We start from the raw sequence: 17,930 nt of genomic DNA, 5'->3' as shown, positions 1-17,930 counted from the left end.
TATTATTTCTTAATTATTGTTCTGCCCTTCCTAATGAAGGACAGGGGTTCGTCCAAGCATTAAAGTTTCACTGCTATAGTTTGGTTTTGCTGTGTTATAGCACCACCCAGTGGTGGATAAATTTATTACCTGTGTTTTTCTTAGTAATCATTAGAGTGTTGCATTCTGGGTTGCACCAAAGCATCATGGGATAGGGGAATCCCCCATTTTTCTCTCTGTGTATTTTCCTGTACACTCGTGTTAATCTGCTGTGTTGGAACTACTTCACTTACTTGCCACCCTGGTTAGTTTATCCGGTAAGATTGCTATCCCTGTTCTTGCAATATAGTGTTCTATAGAATGTGATTACTGTATAGCAACTAGTACCTGGGAAATCTATTATCTGTCAGTTACTGTATGTAGTTGCATGTAGAAGTTGCATCATCCTGTATGCTTTCCCTGCTAGTTATAAGTATCAGTTGTGCTGTTATTTGCCCAATACTTACCCAAATCGTTTGTAGTCTTATAGTTTTACCGCATTTCAATACCTGTTACCAATAAACAAGTTAGACTACAGAGAACAGTCTGCTTATTTTGGAAGACAGAAGTGGTTTATGCTGTATGTTGGATCACACACCGTATCAACGTGTATGAAGACAGAACAATTATACTTACTTAAAGGAAATCTGTCACCCTAATACTCAACTGAAACCATTTCTACACTAGATGGTGGCCCGATTCTAACGTATCGGGTATTCTAGAATATGCATGTCCACGTAGTATATTGCCCAGTCACGTAGTATATTGCCCAGCCACATAGTATATTGCCCAGCGACGTAGTATATTGCACAGTGAAGTAGTATACAGCAAAGTGCCACGTAGTCTATTGTCCAGTGACGTAGTATATCGCCCAGTGACTTAGTATATTGCCCAGCCATGTAGTATATTGCCCAGTGATGTAGTATATTGCCCAGTGACGTAGTATACAGCACAGAGCCACGTAGTATATTGCACAGCGATGTAGTATATTGGCCAGCCACATAGTATATTGCCCAGCGACGTAGTATATTGCACAGTGAAGTAGTATACAGCAAAGAGCCACGTAGTATATTGTCCAGTGACGTAGTATATTGCCCAGTGACTTAGTATATTGCCCAGCCATGTAGTATATTGCCCAGTGATGTAGTATATTGCCCAGTGACGTAGTATACAGCACAGAGCCACGTAGTATATTGCACAGCGATGTAGTATATTGGCCAGTCACATAGTATATTGCCCAGCTATGTAGTATATTGCCCAGCCACGTATGTGACAGGTTAAAAAATAAACATATACTCACCTTCCGAGGGTACCCTTGTAGTTCTGTCCCCTCCTCGCACAGGCGCGCAGGACCTGTGATGACGTCGCGGTCACATGACCGTGTCGCGGTCACATGACCGTGTCGCGGTCACATGACCGTGTCGCGGTCACATGACCGTGTCGCGGTCACATAACCGTGTCGCCACGGCAGGTCCTTCTCGTGCAGGACCTGTGATGACGTCGCGGTCACGAGACCATGTCGCGGTCACATGACCGTGACGTCACGGCAGGTCCTTCTTGCGCATGCACGCAAGACCTGTGATGACGTCGCGGTCACATGACCGTGACATCATGGCAGGTACTTTTCGCAGACCATCCTTCCACTGGAACCTGCCTGGAGTGGGAAAGGTGAGTATATAATGATTTTTTATTTTTTTTATTATTATTTTTACCATTAGATGTTTTTATAATTGACGCTGCATAGGCAGCATCAATAGTAAAAACATGGTCACACAGGGTTAATAGCGGCGGTAACGGAGTGAGTTACCCGCGGCATAACGCGGTACATTACCACCGGCATTAACTCTGTGTGAGCGGTGACTGCGGGGAGTATAGAGCGGGCGCCAGGCACTGACTGCAGGGGAGTAGGGAGGGACTAATCGGACTGTGGCCGTCACTGATTGGTCGCGGCAGCCATGACAGGCAGCTGCCGAGACCAATCAGCGACTTGGATTCCATGACAGACAGAGACCGCGACCAATGAATATCCGTGACAGAAAGACAGAAGGACAGACAGATGGAAGAGACCCTTAGACAATTATATAGTAGATTCATGTAGAGGACTTAGCCTCTATGAAAATCATAATTGTGGAGCATATTTTAGTGATTTTGTTTTATGTAAAAACAGTTTTATTGCATATGTAAATAAGGAGGCTTTGGTGCACCCTTGGCATGGCCAAGTGCTCGGTGCATCTTTCTGTCCTCTCAATTGCCAAATTCGACTCTCCCCTTGTGATGATTAAGAACACTCGATATAATGCTGCTTGTATTAAATCCTCATCCCTTACGACATTGACATTGCTGGAGCCGAGATCTGCCGCAATGTTATTGTGTGCGGGTATCCTCAGGTACCCTTGTCCAGTCTGCAAGAGCATCTTTCCGCAAACAGGCTAGCACAGCAGCGAGGAACCGATACTGATAGGAGAGTTAGATGAGAACACATACTCACTGACAATGTATGCGCTCAGCTCCTGTAGTGACAGAGTGCACTTTCATCTTCCTCCTCTGTCAGCATTGGCTGCCCACTGCTATGTGATTCTTTATCTCAAAATAAACAAGGCCTGCACCCCAAACCACCAAGGAACTGTGCAGAAATAATCAAGATAGGTGCCAGAATTAATTGGAGATCATATAAGAATGGAACACCATAGCAAAGTAATATTAAAAATAGCAAAAGTTTATTAGAAATACTATTACATGAAATGACCAAAACAAAATAAACTAAAACAGGGATATGACAAGGTAAACCAATAGTAGATGGCACCACAGAACAAAGACCAGAATCCTGTCAGGTATATACTAAAAGTGTAAAGGACATGCTCAAAGATCAGATACCATATTAGTGCATAGTCACAAAAGAATCAGAAATAGTGCACAGGGGGCTGTAAACCACCCATAAGACTTAGAGCAAAGTAAAACCAATAGAGTCACTAAGTGCTTGAAGCAGATTACCTGAGTGGGTCCTGGAGCTCTGAGGTGCCACCGTCCCCAACGCGCGTTTCGGCGCTATAAGCCTTTTTCCGGGGGATGGCATCCAGAACACACCAGAGTCTTTAAATAGGAGAACTTGCCCAGTAAAGTTAATTCAGCTGTCATAATCACCGTATAGAAGCGGCGCATGTGGACGCCGACACAACCGGAAGTGGGCGCGGGCGAGGACGTCACCGGGCGAGCCAACCCAAACGCGAAGCCCCGCCCACACAAGATCATGTGAGCGGAGCCCCGCGCACAGGAAAGAACACCCGGATGAAGACGCCGTCACACGCGTCCAGCCACCAGGGGCAGGCGCACATGCGCACAACAGTGAGGTACCGGAGTTGGAGGACAGCAGCCATAATATATGAATAAAGTTCAATGCAATACATTAAAGTAGTTATATGATAAGAAGTGGTACACAGGAAAGTGAAAATAGAAACCAAATCAGTGATACATGGGTACATATATAAAAAAGGAATAATAAGAATACATATACCGAAGGCATGTAAAATACACATGAGATATACAATAAAAAACCAATAAATACATGAAAAAGCAGCAAAATACATATTTAATATATTTAAAGTGCAAATCGTGAAAAATCCAGTGTGGATCCATAGTGAAGTGGCTGATTGAAGAAAGTTAGTTTTCTCCTCCAAAGCTGAACAGAGGCAAGTAAACACCAAAATAGCGACAAAACTAAGAGATAGAAAATAAAAATAAAAACTGTTAAAAATGATAAAAAACGCATCATAAATTAAGATGCCATTAAAACCAATCAGCAAGGGAGATCAAGGGATTTTCAAAAAGGGAATAAAGCTTAAAACCTCATTCAAACCCTGTGGCTGTAGGGTACGGAGTTTCCAGATCCAAAACGATTCTTTTTGCGCCAAAAGGCGACTCAAATTACCCCCACGTAGACCAGAAACAATGCGGTCAATGCCCTTAACTCGGAAGCCAGAGGGATCACAGGAATGAAATTTCCGTGATTCTTTATCTATATAAATAATATTCAATGTTTGTTTGTCAATGGGAAATAAAAATAATGAATCTTTTACCTGATTTGTGTAGCTATTATATATTGAAGGTTAAAATATTTGTTTTCTTTTTTACACAGAAAGACAAGCTAAAGTTCTAATTGTAGTCGCATGGACTCTTTCTTTCCTTTTTTCAATTCCAACCTTGATTATATTTGGAAAATATAAACTTGCCAATGGAGAAATTCAGTGCTGGGCTCTTTGGCCAGATGAGTCTTACTGGAAGCCATACATGACAATTGTGTCCTTCTTGGTATATTTCATTCCCCTAATCATTATAAGGTAAGTTTTTATTCACATTTATAGATATGTATGCATATTATTAAAGGATTGAGTAAACCAGATTAAGTAATAATCTAAATATGTTATATACATTGTATAGACTATAAATATACACTGCTCAAACAAATAAAGGGAACACTTAAACAACAGAATATAACTCCAAGTAAATCAAACTTATGTGAAATCAAACTTTCTACCTAGGAAGAAACACTGCTTGACAATCAATTTCATATGCTGCTGTGCAAATGGAATAGACAACAGATGGAAATTATTGGCAATTATCAAGACACACTCAATAAAGGAGTGGTTCTGCAGGTGGGGACCACAGAACACATCTTAGTACCAATTCTTTCTGACTGATGTTTTGGTCACTTTTGAATGTTGGTTGTGCTTTCACACTCATGGTAGCATGAGATGGACTCTACAACCCACACAAGTGGCTCAGGTAGTGCAGCTCATCCAGGATTGCACATCAATGCAAGCTATGGCATGAAGTTTTGCTGTGTCTGTCAGCGTAGTGTCCAGAGGCTGGAGACGCTACCAGGAGACAGGCCAGTACACCAGGAGACGTGGAGGGGCCGTAGGAGGGCAACAACCCAGCAGCAGGACCACTACCTCAGCCTTTGTGCAAGGAGGAACAGGAGAAGCACTGCCAGAGTCCTGCAAAATGACTTCCAGCAGGCCACAAATGTGCATATGTCTGCAAAAAATGGTTAGAAACCGACTCCATGAGGATGGTCTGAGTGCCCGACATCGACAGATAGGGGTTGTGCTCACAGCCCAACACCGTGCAGGATGATTGGCATTTGCCACAGAACACCAATTGACAAATTCGCCACTGGCGCCCTGTGCTCTTCACAGATGAAAGCAGGTTCACACTGAGAGCAAATGACAGATGTGACAGAGTCTGGAGACACCGTGGAGAGCAATCTGCTATCTGCAACATCCTTCAGCATGACAGGTTTGGCAGTGGGTCAGTAATGGTGTGGGGTGGCATTTCTTTGGAGGGCTGCACAGCCCTCCATGTGCTCGCCAGATGTAGCCTGACTGCCAATAGGTAGTGAGATGAGGTCCTCAGACCCCTTGTGAGACCATATGCTGGTGCAACTGGCCATGGGTTCTTCCTAATGCAGGACAATGCCAGACCTCATGTGGCTGGAGTGTGTCAGCAGTTCCTGCAAGATAAAGGCATTTGAAGCTATGGACTGGTCCGCCCGTTCCCCAGACCTGAATGCGATTGAACACATCTGGGATATCATGTCTCGCACCATCCACCAACGTTACGTTGCACCACAGACTGTCCAGGAGTTGGCAGATGCTTTAGTCCAGGTCTGGGAGGAGATCCCTCAGGAGACGATCTGCCACCTCAGGAGCATGCCCAGATGTTGTAGGGAGGTCATACAGGCACATGGAGGCCACACACACTACTGAGCATTATTTCCTTGTCTTGAGGCATTTCTACTGAAGTTGGATCAGCCTGTAATTTGATTTTCCACTTTGATTTTGAGTATCATTCCAACTCCAGACCTCCATGGGTGTTCTGCCTTCCTCCACATATGATGCTGTGTGGATTCTAGCATACAGCTAAACCTTCATCCATTGCCTCAGTAAACAGACTGTATAGATTCTTAAGTCTATATTTATTGAGATAGTGAACGATGAACAACAACAGTAGATGATATTGTGAAATATTCGATATAATGGATGATCAGATAAAAACTACAAAGGAAATAACAGTGCATCAGTACTTGGCATATTATAGCATGTTACAAGATGCAATAACATGAATAACAGAGAGCTAGAAAGCTAACACTGAATGCAGGATAAGGCAGACACACAGTTATCATGGCTATCTTAGAGCAGGTTCAGGCTATCAGCATTGTATTACTTTATACAGGAAACGTCTATCTGCATACAGATAAACAGCAATATGAAACAAAGCACAACATACCTGACTACACACTCTGCTACACAGTGGCTGCATAACTGTTCTAACATAACACACACATGTAAGTACATTTGTGCCTCACCGGAATCCGCTTATCAAGAGCAATGATCTGCAGGAAGAGAGAGCCAGGAGCATGTGTGTAAGACTCAAGGTCCAGGGGAAAATGGCTACTTTTGCCCAGGAAACCAGGAGGGGCGGTTCTAGTCAGAACACAAATTTAAAGCGATAAGCTCCTGGATACAGAACAGGATAAATGTGTAACTAATGACCTCTAATGGTGACAACTGGTACTACATTGTGAATTAACTTGCTGCACATTAATGGGCAGAACACTCCCCACTTGGCATCAACGGATGACACTATTTGGTTCTTTTGGGGAAAATAACAATACAAGCTCAGTAACTGGCCTGAGGAACAGTTTGTTCTCCCCAAGCTTTCACACTCTGACCTTTACTTTGCACACCTTCCCGTCCTTGCTGGGAAAGGGCTTGGTGACTAGGCCAAGTGGCCACTCGTTTTGGTGGGACTGACTGTCCTTGACGAGGACATCGCCAGGTTGGATGTTTGGGCGGTCTTTCTGCCACTTTGTCCTGATTTGCAGAGTGGAGAGATTTTGCTTTCTTCATCTGTCCCAAAAGACATTGGACATGCTTTGTACAGCATGAAGTATTGGAATCTTGGGTCTTTCCAGGATGGGAGCGGTAAACGCATGCTTGCAGTGATGCCAACCTTTCATGAGGTTTCTGGCATGCAGGTAGTGCTGACTTGTAGGACTGAGCTACATGAAGTAGACAAACGATGGCTCGAACAAGTGACTTCCAGGTTGAGAACCTGATGAACCGATGAGATTCGAAGTGTTGACTTGAAATCACTGTATGTAGAGCAGAAACTCGAGGACGGAGTTCTTTGTTGGTATCTGGATCCACTAGTTCAAATGTACCAGACCTGCTGATGTGAGGCATAGAACGGTTCAAGGAGGCAGGGCCTGTGAACCATGTAGTGTCCTTAAGATGACTTGGTGCAATGGATCTAGTCGCATGGTCTGCAGGATTGTGGTGAGTAGGCATGTAGTGCCACTGATTAGTGCAGGTGGATCTTCTTATCCTCAGTACCCGGTTGCTGATGTAGACATAGAAGCATCGCATTTCATTGCAGATGTATCCCAGTACCACCTTGCTATCAGTGTAGAACTCTGCATCTTTGATCTCCAGATTCATTCCATCTGAGGTAAGCTCAGCGAACTCAACTGCAAGGATGGCAGTGCAGAGTTCCAGTCTGGGTATCATGTGTTCGCGTAGTGGCATCAGTTTAGTCCGGTTCATCATGAATCCAATATGGCATTGTTCTTTCTCGTCTATGGTTTTGAGGTACGCTACTGCTGCGATCGCTTTGACTGGGTCATTATCACAGTACCAGAAGAACCTCAAGTAATTTCTGTGTTCCTCCTTGATGAGAAAACAGTGGAACATCTGTTGTATTGTCAGCCATAAATGCCACCGTATCTCTGCGGAAACAGAGTAGTACTTCTAGAAGTCTGTTGTTGAGGTCTGGGTCCAACAATAGGACATCATTCAATGAGACCTCTTCGCATTTCGCGCTTGAGTTGAATACCACTCCTATTTGCCCTGGCTTCTTAGGATGGTACACTTCAAAGATGGGCAAGTACCAACACTCCTCTGAGTGCCGAAGTGCAGGTGCAATCTCTGCATGGCTATTCTGGAATATCTTCCCCATGAAAGTAAAGAAATGTTCCTTCATCTCAGGTGACTTCTGAAACTTGTGTCTTAGGGAGATGAATCGGTGGTAGACCAGTTCCCTGTTGTTGGGTAGGCATCTTCTTCGAAGTCGAAATGGTAATGGTGCGACCCAACTGGTTGACTTGTCCTTGACAATTTGACTATCCATGATGTCCAAGAACGTCCTGTCTTCTATAGACATTGCTACCTTGTCGTCTTCCTTCATCCTGTGGAAGACCGTGCATCCTATTTGGTCTTGTTCACCTTCACAGGTGTGGTCTTCGTCAGTAAGAACTGAGAAAGGGCAAGGTAGGGAAGTGCTGTTTGGTAATTCCTTTACCAGTAGACTATTGTTACATGGCTGGAAGACAGACCATTTCCAAGTTTGCTGGTAAGCATACCGTTGACTGAGGCCGGCTTGTGTGCTCCTCCTAGACAGACATCTCCTATAATGACTCATCCAAGGTCGAGCCTCTGTGCGTATGGAGCGTTCCAAGAGCCGTTGATATATTCTCTAGTTTTGTTGGCTCGTAGTATATCTCTTCCCAGGAGTAGAGCTATTGGGGCTTCTGGGTCCAACTCTGGTATCATCAGGTGGGCTATGCATTTCAGGTGGGGGTGATGTGCTGCCACCTCCGTTGACTGTATCTCCGACCTGTTGTCGGGAATCTGGTTGCACTCCAGGATGGTTGGTAGTGATAGGCAGGTCTGGCCATCTATGAACTCCACCTTGTATCCAGTTGCTTTCCTCCCCACCTTCTCAACGGTACCTGAACACGTCCTCAAGGAGTAGGGAGAACCGGGGGCTACAATGCGGAAGTTGTCAAAGAAGATGGACTTGGCTAGAGACCTGTTACTTTGGTCATCCAGGATTGCATATATCTTGAATGTTTTGTCCCTGCGGCCTGCTGGGTAGACTCGGACAAGGCAGATTTTTGAACAGGATCTTCCTCCTGTGAGTCCTTTACAGATCTCCGTACATTGAGAGGAGACCACAGAGGTGTCTGCTACACAGTGGCTGCATAACTGTTCTAACATAACACACACATGTAAGTACATTGGTTCCTCACCGGAATCCGCTTATCAAGAGCAATGATCTGCAGGAAGAGAGAGACAGGAACATGTGTGTAAGACTCAAGGTCCTAGAGAAAATGGCTACTTTTGCCCGGGAAACCAGGAGGGGCGGTTCTAGTCAGAACACAGACTTAATCAATAAGCTCCTGGATACAGAACAGGATAAATGTGTACCTAATGACCTCTAATGGGGACAACTGGTACTAAATTGTGAATTATCTTGCTGCACATTAATGGGCAGAACAATGGGACATTCTTTTTGATTTACATTGATCATTTTTATGTTTTATTTTTCTCAACACATTCCACTATGTAATGAATAAAGGTTTGCAACTGGAATGTTTCATTCAGTGATATCTAGGATGTTGCATTTATGTATTCCCTTTATTTTTGGAGCAGTATATATATATATATATATATGTGTGTGTATGTATGTATATATATATATATATATATATATATATATATATATATATACACTCACCGGCCACTTTATTAGGTACACCATGCTAGTAACGGGTTGGACCCCCTTTTGCCTTCAGAACTGCCTCAATTCTTCGTGGCATAGATTCAACAAGGTGCTGGAAGCATTCCTCAGAGATTTTGGTCCATATTGACATGATGGCATCACACAGTTGCCGCAGATTTGTCGGCTGCACATCCCAAAGATGCTCCATACAAGGCAGAATGGATCCATGCTTTCATGTTGTTTACGCCAAATTCTGACCCTACCATCCGAATGTCGCAGCAGAAATCGAGACTCATCAGACCAAGCAACGTTTTTCCAATCTACTGTCCAATTTCGATGAGCTTGTGCAAATTGTAGCCTCAGTTTCCTGTTCTTAGCTGAAAGGAGTGGTACCCGGTGTGGTCTTCTGCTGCTGTAGCCCATCTGCCTCAAAGTTCGACGCACTGTGCGTTCAGAGATGCTCTTAGGCCTACCTTGGTTGTAACGGGTGGCGATTTGAGTCACTGTTGCCTTTCTATCAGCTCGAACCAGTCTGCCCATTCTCCTCTGACCTCTGGCATCAACAAGGCATTTCCGCCCACAGAACTGCCGCTCACTGGATTTTTTTTCTTTTTCGGGCCATTCTCTGTAAACCCTAGAGATGGCTGTGCGTGAAAATCCCAGTAGATCAGCAGTTTCTGAAATACTCAGACCAGCCCTTCTGGCACCAACAACCATGCCACGCTCAAAGGCACTCAAATCACCTTTCTTCCCCATACTGATGCTCGGTTTGAACTGCAGGAGATTGTCTTGACCATGTCTACATGCCTAAATGCACTGAGTTGCCGCCATGTGATTGGCTGATTAGAAATTAAGTGTTAACAAGAAGTTGGACAGGTGTACCTAATAAAGTGGCCAGTGAGTGTATATAATCTGTACTCACTAGGCTGTGGTTGAGATGGAGACAGGAAGCGGTATTGCTGAAATGTCGAGGCAAGTTTATTAAGAGTGCATAAACTGCTCTGGATATAAAAACGAACTAACAGCCTTTTCCGGCACAAAGTGAAAAGAAACAGTTAACAGGTAGTCCATATAGTACTGTGGGTCTGCCCCCTCAGGTCAGTGTCTTTACTAACACACACTGGAGATATCCACACCTCCAGCCACAGACACTGAATAAGAGACTCGGGGTCCATTTTATCTGCCAAGCCACGCCCCTGGGGTGGTGATATGTGAGCTGTCATTCCCACCCATCTCTTATGACTGCTCGTAAAACCCGGCCCTGGAAAGGCCCAAATAACTCTCTCAGCACTATATGTGCTGGAGCATGCTTCCGAGCTCACTTCACCGCAGCTAATGGCCGCGATGACATATATCTCCCCTCAAGGACCACTCCGGCGACCATCTTACAATATACAGCTCTGGCAAAAATTAAGAGACCACTGCACAGTTTTATAAAAAATCAGCTTCTCTACAAGTCTGGCAGCCATTCCATTCTAGTGTCAATTGAATTCCAACCATAGGACACCTCATTCTACTTAATGTGCTTCTGATTAGGTGATCACCCCAACCAAATCTTATTTAACGAAGGAAAGTATAAAAAACCCTGCTGTGGTGTTCACAATCCTCTTGCAGTAGGACAAGCTGGATGGCAAAACAAATGCTAGTAATATCCCAAAAGTAATAGGAACAAAAAAATAACTTTTAACCATGCCAAAGCAGTTGAAAAGAAAAGTCTTGAGTGAGGAATAGAAGGGCTCAATTCTGGCTTTACTAGCAGAGGGATACAGTGAGCATCATGTTGTCTCCATCCTTAAAATTTCTAAGATGGTAGTCCACTATAACAAGGTCAAGCAGCAGACATTTGGGACAGCAAAGCTAAAGACAGGCAGAGGGCAAAAACGACTCTCCACTGATCAGGATGACCGTCATCTTATTCGAATGTCACTCAGCACCCGCAAGATGACATCAAGTGACCTACAAAAGGAATGGCAAATGGCAGCCGGGGTGAAGTGCACGGCACAAACAGTTTGCAACAGGCTCCTAGAGTCAGGGCTCAAGTCATGTAAAGGTAGAAAAAAGCCTTTCATCAATGAGAAGCAAAGGAGAGCTAGACTGAAGTTTGCCAAACACCTTAAGGATTGGACCATAGAGGACTGGAGTAAGGTAATCTTCTCTGATGAGTCTCATTTTCAGCTTTGCCCAACACCTGTTCACCTAATGGTTAGAAGGAGACCTGGAGAGGTGTACAAGCCACAGTATCTTGTACTAACTGTGAAATTTAGTTGAGAGTCAGTGATGACCTGGGGGTGCTTCAGCAGGCTGCAATTGGGCAGGTTAATCTTTGCGAAGGATGAATGAATCAAGCTGCATACAAGGTTGTCCTGGGAAACAATTGATTCCTTCTGCTCAGGCAATGTTCCCCAACTCTGAGGACTGGTTGTTCCAGCAGGGCAATGCGCCATGCCATACAGCTAGGTCAATCAAGGTGAGGATGAAGGACCACCACATCAAATTCCTGTCATGGTTAGGACAATCTCCAGACCTAAACCCCATTGAAAACCTCTGGAATGTAATAAAGAGGAAGATGGATAGTCACAAGCCATCAAACAAAGAAGAACTGCTTAAATTTTTGTATCAGGAGTTGCATAAGGTCACCCAAAAGCAGTGTGAAAAACTGGTAGAAAGCATGCCAAGATGCATGAAAGTTGTGATTAAAAATCATGGTTATTTCACAAAATATTGATTTCTGAACTCTTCCTGAGTTAAAACATTAGTATTGTTGTTTCTAAATGATTATGAACTTGTTTTGGTTTTTTTTTGCATTATTCGAGGTCTGCAAGCAATGCATTTATTTGTTATTTTGACCATTACTCATTTTCAGAAAATAAATACAAAATTTATTGCTTGGAACTTCGGAGACATGTTGTCATGTCAGTAGTTAGAATAGAATAAAAGAACAATTTACATTTCACTCAAAAATATACCTATAAAGAAAAATCAGACGAACTGAAAATTCTGCCGTGGTCTCTTAATTTTTGCCAGAGCTGTATATACACACACACACACACACACACACACACACACACACACACACACACACACACACACACACACACACACACACACACACACACATATATTTAAGAGAAAGGACATTATTACAATTATTATTACAGGTATAACATTAATTTGGTTCAAACTCTTTAAGAGATTAATGAGCGCATAGTTCATAACTTACTGTATTTGAAATGTATAATATAAAATAATTGTTAAAACCTAGATGGTCATTTAAACTGCAAAACAATTCCTGTTATCATTGTATAATTGGGCTGTTTCTGCAAAGATCATGAAATTAAGAGGTAGAGGTTACAATATATGGTTACTAAATATGGAAATTAACCTATATTCTAGCATATGCATTTAGAAAGTAAAGTTAAAATGAGCCAAAACTCAACGTTTTATTTTACTAAACAGCATGCTCATTTCTGCAGTAGATGTTGTTTGCCAAAAAAAAGAAACTTCTTGAAAAGACATCAACAAATGTTGCTTAGATACCAATTATGTGATGCGACTCTCTTAATTTTTATCCATGGTAACAACACTTTCTGAATTGCAAGATTCCAATTTGTGTCTGATGAAATAAGGGCAATGTTAAAGTACTCTATGTTTTAAGATATGGAATTAATTGAACCAGTCAGATTGAATATAAATATATAAGCTTACAGTTTTGATATATTGGTTCTTGTACTATATATCTATAATATAACGCTGGGAGCGTCACTCTGTCCGAAGCCTTTAAAGACTGCGCAAGCGCCGGCGCAGTCTGGACCCCACAGAGTGACGCTCCCAGGAGATCGCGGTATGCGTAAGCGCTGAACGCACACAGCGATCTCCAACGGAGAAGCAGGGACGAGCCAGGAGGGTGAGTATATTTACCTGTCCTGTTCCACTGCTGCGCGCTGCTCTATCCTCCACCTGCGACGTTCAGTTCAGAGGGCGCGATGACGCGCTTAATGTGCGCCTCCCTCTGACTGAACAGTCACAGGCAGAGGACCCCGTAAGACAGAGAGGCACGCAGCAGTGGAACGGGGGACAGGTAAATATAGCAAGTGCCGGGGGCCTGAGTTAGCGGCGACTACGGCACCTGACCCCCACAGCGCGCCGGTGTCCCTGCCTGCTCAGACCCCAGCACTCGGCGCCCAGCACAGCCGCCCACACTCTCAGCACCACCCCGCACAGCCGCCCGCACTCCCCACCGCCACACACATCCGCCCGCACTCACCACCGCCACGCACTGCCTCCCGCACTCACCACCGCCACGCACAGCCGCCCGCACTCACCACCGCCACACACAGCCGCCCACAATCACCACCGCCATGCACAGCCGCCCGCATTCACCACCGCCACGCACAGCCGCCCGCACTCACCACCGCCACGCACAGCCACCCGCACTCACCACCGCCATGCACAGCCGCCCGCACTCACCACCGCCACGCACAGCCGCCTGAACTCACCACCTCCACGCACAGCCGCCCGCACTCTCACCACCGCCACGCACAACCGCCCGCACTCACCACCGCCACGCACAGCCGCCCGCACTCACCACCGCCACGCACAGCCGCCCGCACTCACCACCGCCACGCACAGCCGCCTGCACTCAACACCGCCACGCACAGCCGCCCGCACTCACCACCGCCACGCACATCTGCCCGCACTCACCACCGCCACGCACAGCTGCCCGCACTCACCACCGCCACGCACAGCCGCCCGCACTCACCAATACCATGCACAGCCGCCCGCACTCAGCACCGCCACGCACAGCCGCCCGCACTCAGCACCGCCACGCACAGCCGCCGGCACTCAGCACAGCCGCCGGCACTCAGCACAGCCGCCTGCACTCAGCACCGCCACGCACAGCCGCCCGCACTCAGCACAGCCGCCCGCACTCAGCACAGCCGCCCGCACTCAGCACCGCCTAACACAGCCGCCCGCACTCAGCACCGCCTAGCACAGCCGCCAGCACTCAGCACCTCCACGCACAGCCTCCCACACTCAGCACAGCCACGCACAGCCTCCCGCACTCACCACCGCCACGCACAGCCGCCCGCACTCACCACCGCCACGCACAGCCGCCCGCACTCTCAACACCGCCATGCATAGCCGCCCGCACTCACCACCGCCACGCACAGCTGCCCGCACTCTCACCACCACGCACAGCCCCCCGCACTCACCACCGCCACGCACAGCCGCCCGCACTCACCACCGCCACGCACATCCGCCCGCACTCAACACCGCCACGCACAGCCGCCCGCACTCACCACCGCCACGCACAGCCGCCCACACTCACCACCACCACGCAGCCGCCCACACTCACCACTGTCACGCACAGCCGCCCGCACTCACCACCGCCACGCACAGCCGCCCGCACTCAGCACAGCCGCCCGCACTCAGCACCGCCAAGCACAGCCGCCCGCACTCAGCACCACCACGCACAGCCATCCACACTCAGCACCGCCACGCACAGCCGCCCGCACTCAGCACAGCCACGCACAGCCGCCCGCACTCAGCACAGCCACACACAGCCACCCGCACTCAGCACAGCTGCCGGCACTCAGCACAGCCGCCTGCACTCAGCACAGCCATGCACAGCCACCCACACTCAGCACAGCCACGCACATCCGCCCGCACTCAGCACCGCCACGCACAGCCGCCCGCTCTCAGCACCGCCACGCACAGCCGCCGGCACTCAGCACAGCCACCGGCACTTAGCACAGCCGCCGGCACTCAGCACAGCCACGCACAGCCGCCCGCACTCAGCACAGCCGCCTGCACTCAGCACCGCCACGCAAAGCTGCCCGCACTCAGCACAGCCGCCCGCACTCAGCACAGCCGCCCGCACTCAGCACCGCCACGCACAGCCGTCCGCACTCAGCACTGCCACGCATAGCCTCCCGCACTCAGCACAGCCACGCACAGCCTCCCGCACTCAGCACAGCCACGCACAGCCGCCGGCACTCAGCACAGCCACGCACAGCCGCCGGCACTCAGCACAGCTGCCGGCACTCAGCACAGCCACGCACAGCCACCCGCACTCAGCACAGCCACACACAGCCGCCCGCACTCAGCACCGCCCGCACTCAGCACAGCCGCCCGCACTCAGCACAGCCGCCCGCACTCAGCACAGCCGCCCGCACTCAGCACAGCCGCCCGCACTCAGCACAGCCGCACTCGGGCAGTAGAGCCAGAGAGAGAAAGATGAGAGCAACATATGGCAGAATGGAAACAGGAACAGGCAGAATGGGTGCAGCACATTACAACAGAATGGGGGCACAGGATGTGAGCAGCACATGACAGAATGGGGGCGCAGGATGGGAGCACCACATGACAGAATGATTGTGCACGATGGCAGCAGCACATGACAGAATGGGGGCGCACACATGACAGGATGGGGGTGCAGGATGGGAGCACATGACAGAGTGGGAGCAGCACATGACAGAATGGGGGCACAGGATGGGAGCAGCACATGACAGAATGGGGGCGCACACACATGACAGGATGGGGGTGTAGGATGGAGCAGCATATCACAGGATGGGGGCGCAGGATGGGAGCACATGACAGGATGGAGACGCAGGATGGAGCAGCACATAATAGGATGGGGATGCAGGATGGAGCACCACATGACAGGATGGGGGCGCAGGATAGAGCAGCACATGACAGGATGGAAGAGCAAGATGGGAGCAGCATATACCAGGATGGAGACCATATACCAATATAAATGCTCGCCACCCAGGCGTAGAACGGGTTCAATAGCTAGTATATATATATATATATATATATATATATATATATATATATACAGTCATATGAAAAAGTTTGGGCACCCCTATTAATCTTAAGCTTAATGTTTTATAAAAATGTTTTTTTTTTTGCAACAGCTATTTCAGTTTCATATATCTAATAACTGTTGGACACAGTAATGTTTCTGCCTTGAAATGAGGTTTATTGTACTAACAGAAAATGTGCAATCTGCATTCAAACAAAATTTGACAGGTGCATAAGTATGGGCACCCTTATCATTTTCTTGTTTTAAATACTCCTACCTACTTTTTACTGACTTACTAAAGCACTTTTTTTGGTTTTGTAACCTCATTGAGTTTTGAACTTCATAGCTAGGTGTATGCAATCATGAGAAAAGCTACTTAAAGTGGCCACTTGCAAGTTGTTCTCCTGTTTGAATCTCCTCCGAAGAGTGGCATCATGGGCTCCTCAATACAACTGTCAAATGATCTGAAAACAAAGATTATTCAACATAGTTGTTCAGGGGAAGGATACAAAAAGCTGTCTCAGAGATTTAACCTGTCAATTTCCACTGTGAGGAACATAGTAAGGAAATGGAAGAACACAGGTACAGTTCTTGTTAAGGCCAGAAGTGGCAAGCCAAGAAAAACATCAGAAATGCAGAGAAGAAGAATGGTCAGATCAGTCAAGGACAATCCTCAGACAATCCTCAGACCATCTCCAGAGAGCTGCAGCATCAACTTGCTGCAGATGGTGTCACTGTGCATCGGTCAACTATACAACGCACTGTGTTTTTTTGCCGCCATGCATAATGCCTTTTTGTATTACCAAACAACTCAATCTTGGTTTCATGAGTCCACAGGACCTTCTTCCAAAAAGAAATTGGCTTCTCCAAATGTGCTTTTGCATACCTCAGCCGACTGTTTGTGGCGTGCTTGCAGAAACGGCTCCTTTCGCATCACTCTCCCATACAGCTTCTCCTTCTGCAAAGTGCGTTGTATAGTTGACCGATGCACAATGAGGTTACAAAACCAAAAAAAGTGCTTTAGTAAGTCAGTAAAAAGTAGGTAGGAGTATTTAAAACAAGAAAATGATAAGGGTGCCCATACTTATGCACCTGTCAAATTTTGTTTGAATGCAGATTGCACATTTTCTGTTAGTACAATAAACCTCATTTCAAGGCAGAAATATTACTGTGTCCAACATTTATTAGATATATGAAACTGAAATAGCTGTTGCAAAAAAAAACATTTTTATAAAACATTAAGCTTAAGATTAATAGGGGTGCCCAAACTTTTTCATATGACTGTATATATATATATATATATATATATATATATATATATATATATATATATATACAGTTAGGTCCATATATATTTGGACAGAGACAACATTTTTCTCATTTTGGTTATAGACATTACCACAATGAATTTTAAACAAAACAATTCAGATGCAGTTGAAGTTCAGACTTTCAGCTTTCATTTGAGGGTATCCACATTAAAATTGGATGAAGGGTTTAGGAGTTTCAGCTCCTTAACATGTGCCACCCTGTTTTTAAAGGGACCAAA

At 46.4% G+C, this 17,930-nt stretch overlaps 1 protein-coding gene across 2 annotated transcripts in view; it reads left to right on the top strand.

Moving 5' to 3' along the window:
• NPSR1 (neuropeptide S receptor 1) overlaps positions 1-17,930 on the top strand; it is a 914,796-nt gene that overhangs the window by 552,600 nt on the left and 344,266 nt on the right. For both annotated transcript variants that reach the window (XM_077267601.1, XM_077267602.1), the window contains one exon: positions 4,151-4,352. In XM_077267601.1, the coding sequence (XP_077123716.1) occupies positions 4,151-4,352 (202 nt within the window). The remainder of the gene's footprint in view (positions 1-4,150; positions 4,353-17,930) is intronic.

Source organism: Ranitomeya variabilis, chromosome 6, assembly GCF_051348905.1.
Source record: "Ranitomeya variabilis isolate aRanVar5 chromosome 6, aRanVar5.hap1, whole genome shotgun sequence".
Classification (NCBI taxonomy): domain Eukaryota; kingdom Metazoa; phylum Chordata; class Amphibia; order Anura; family Dendrobatidae; genus Ranitomeya; species Ranitomeya variabilis.
The sequence above is the reverse complement of the archived record's forward strand: the minus strand, read 5'-3'. Positions and strand labels throughout refer to the sequence as shown.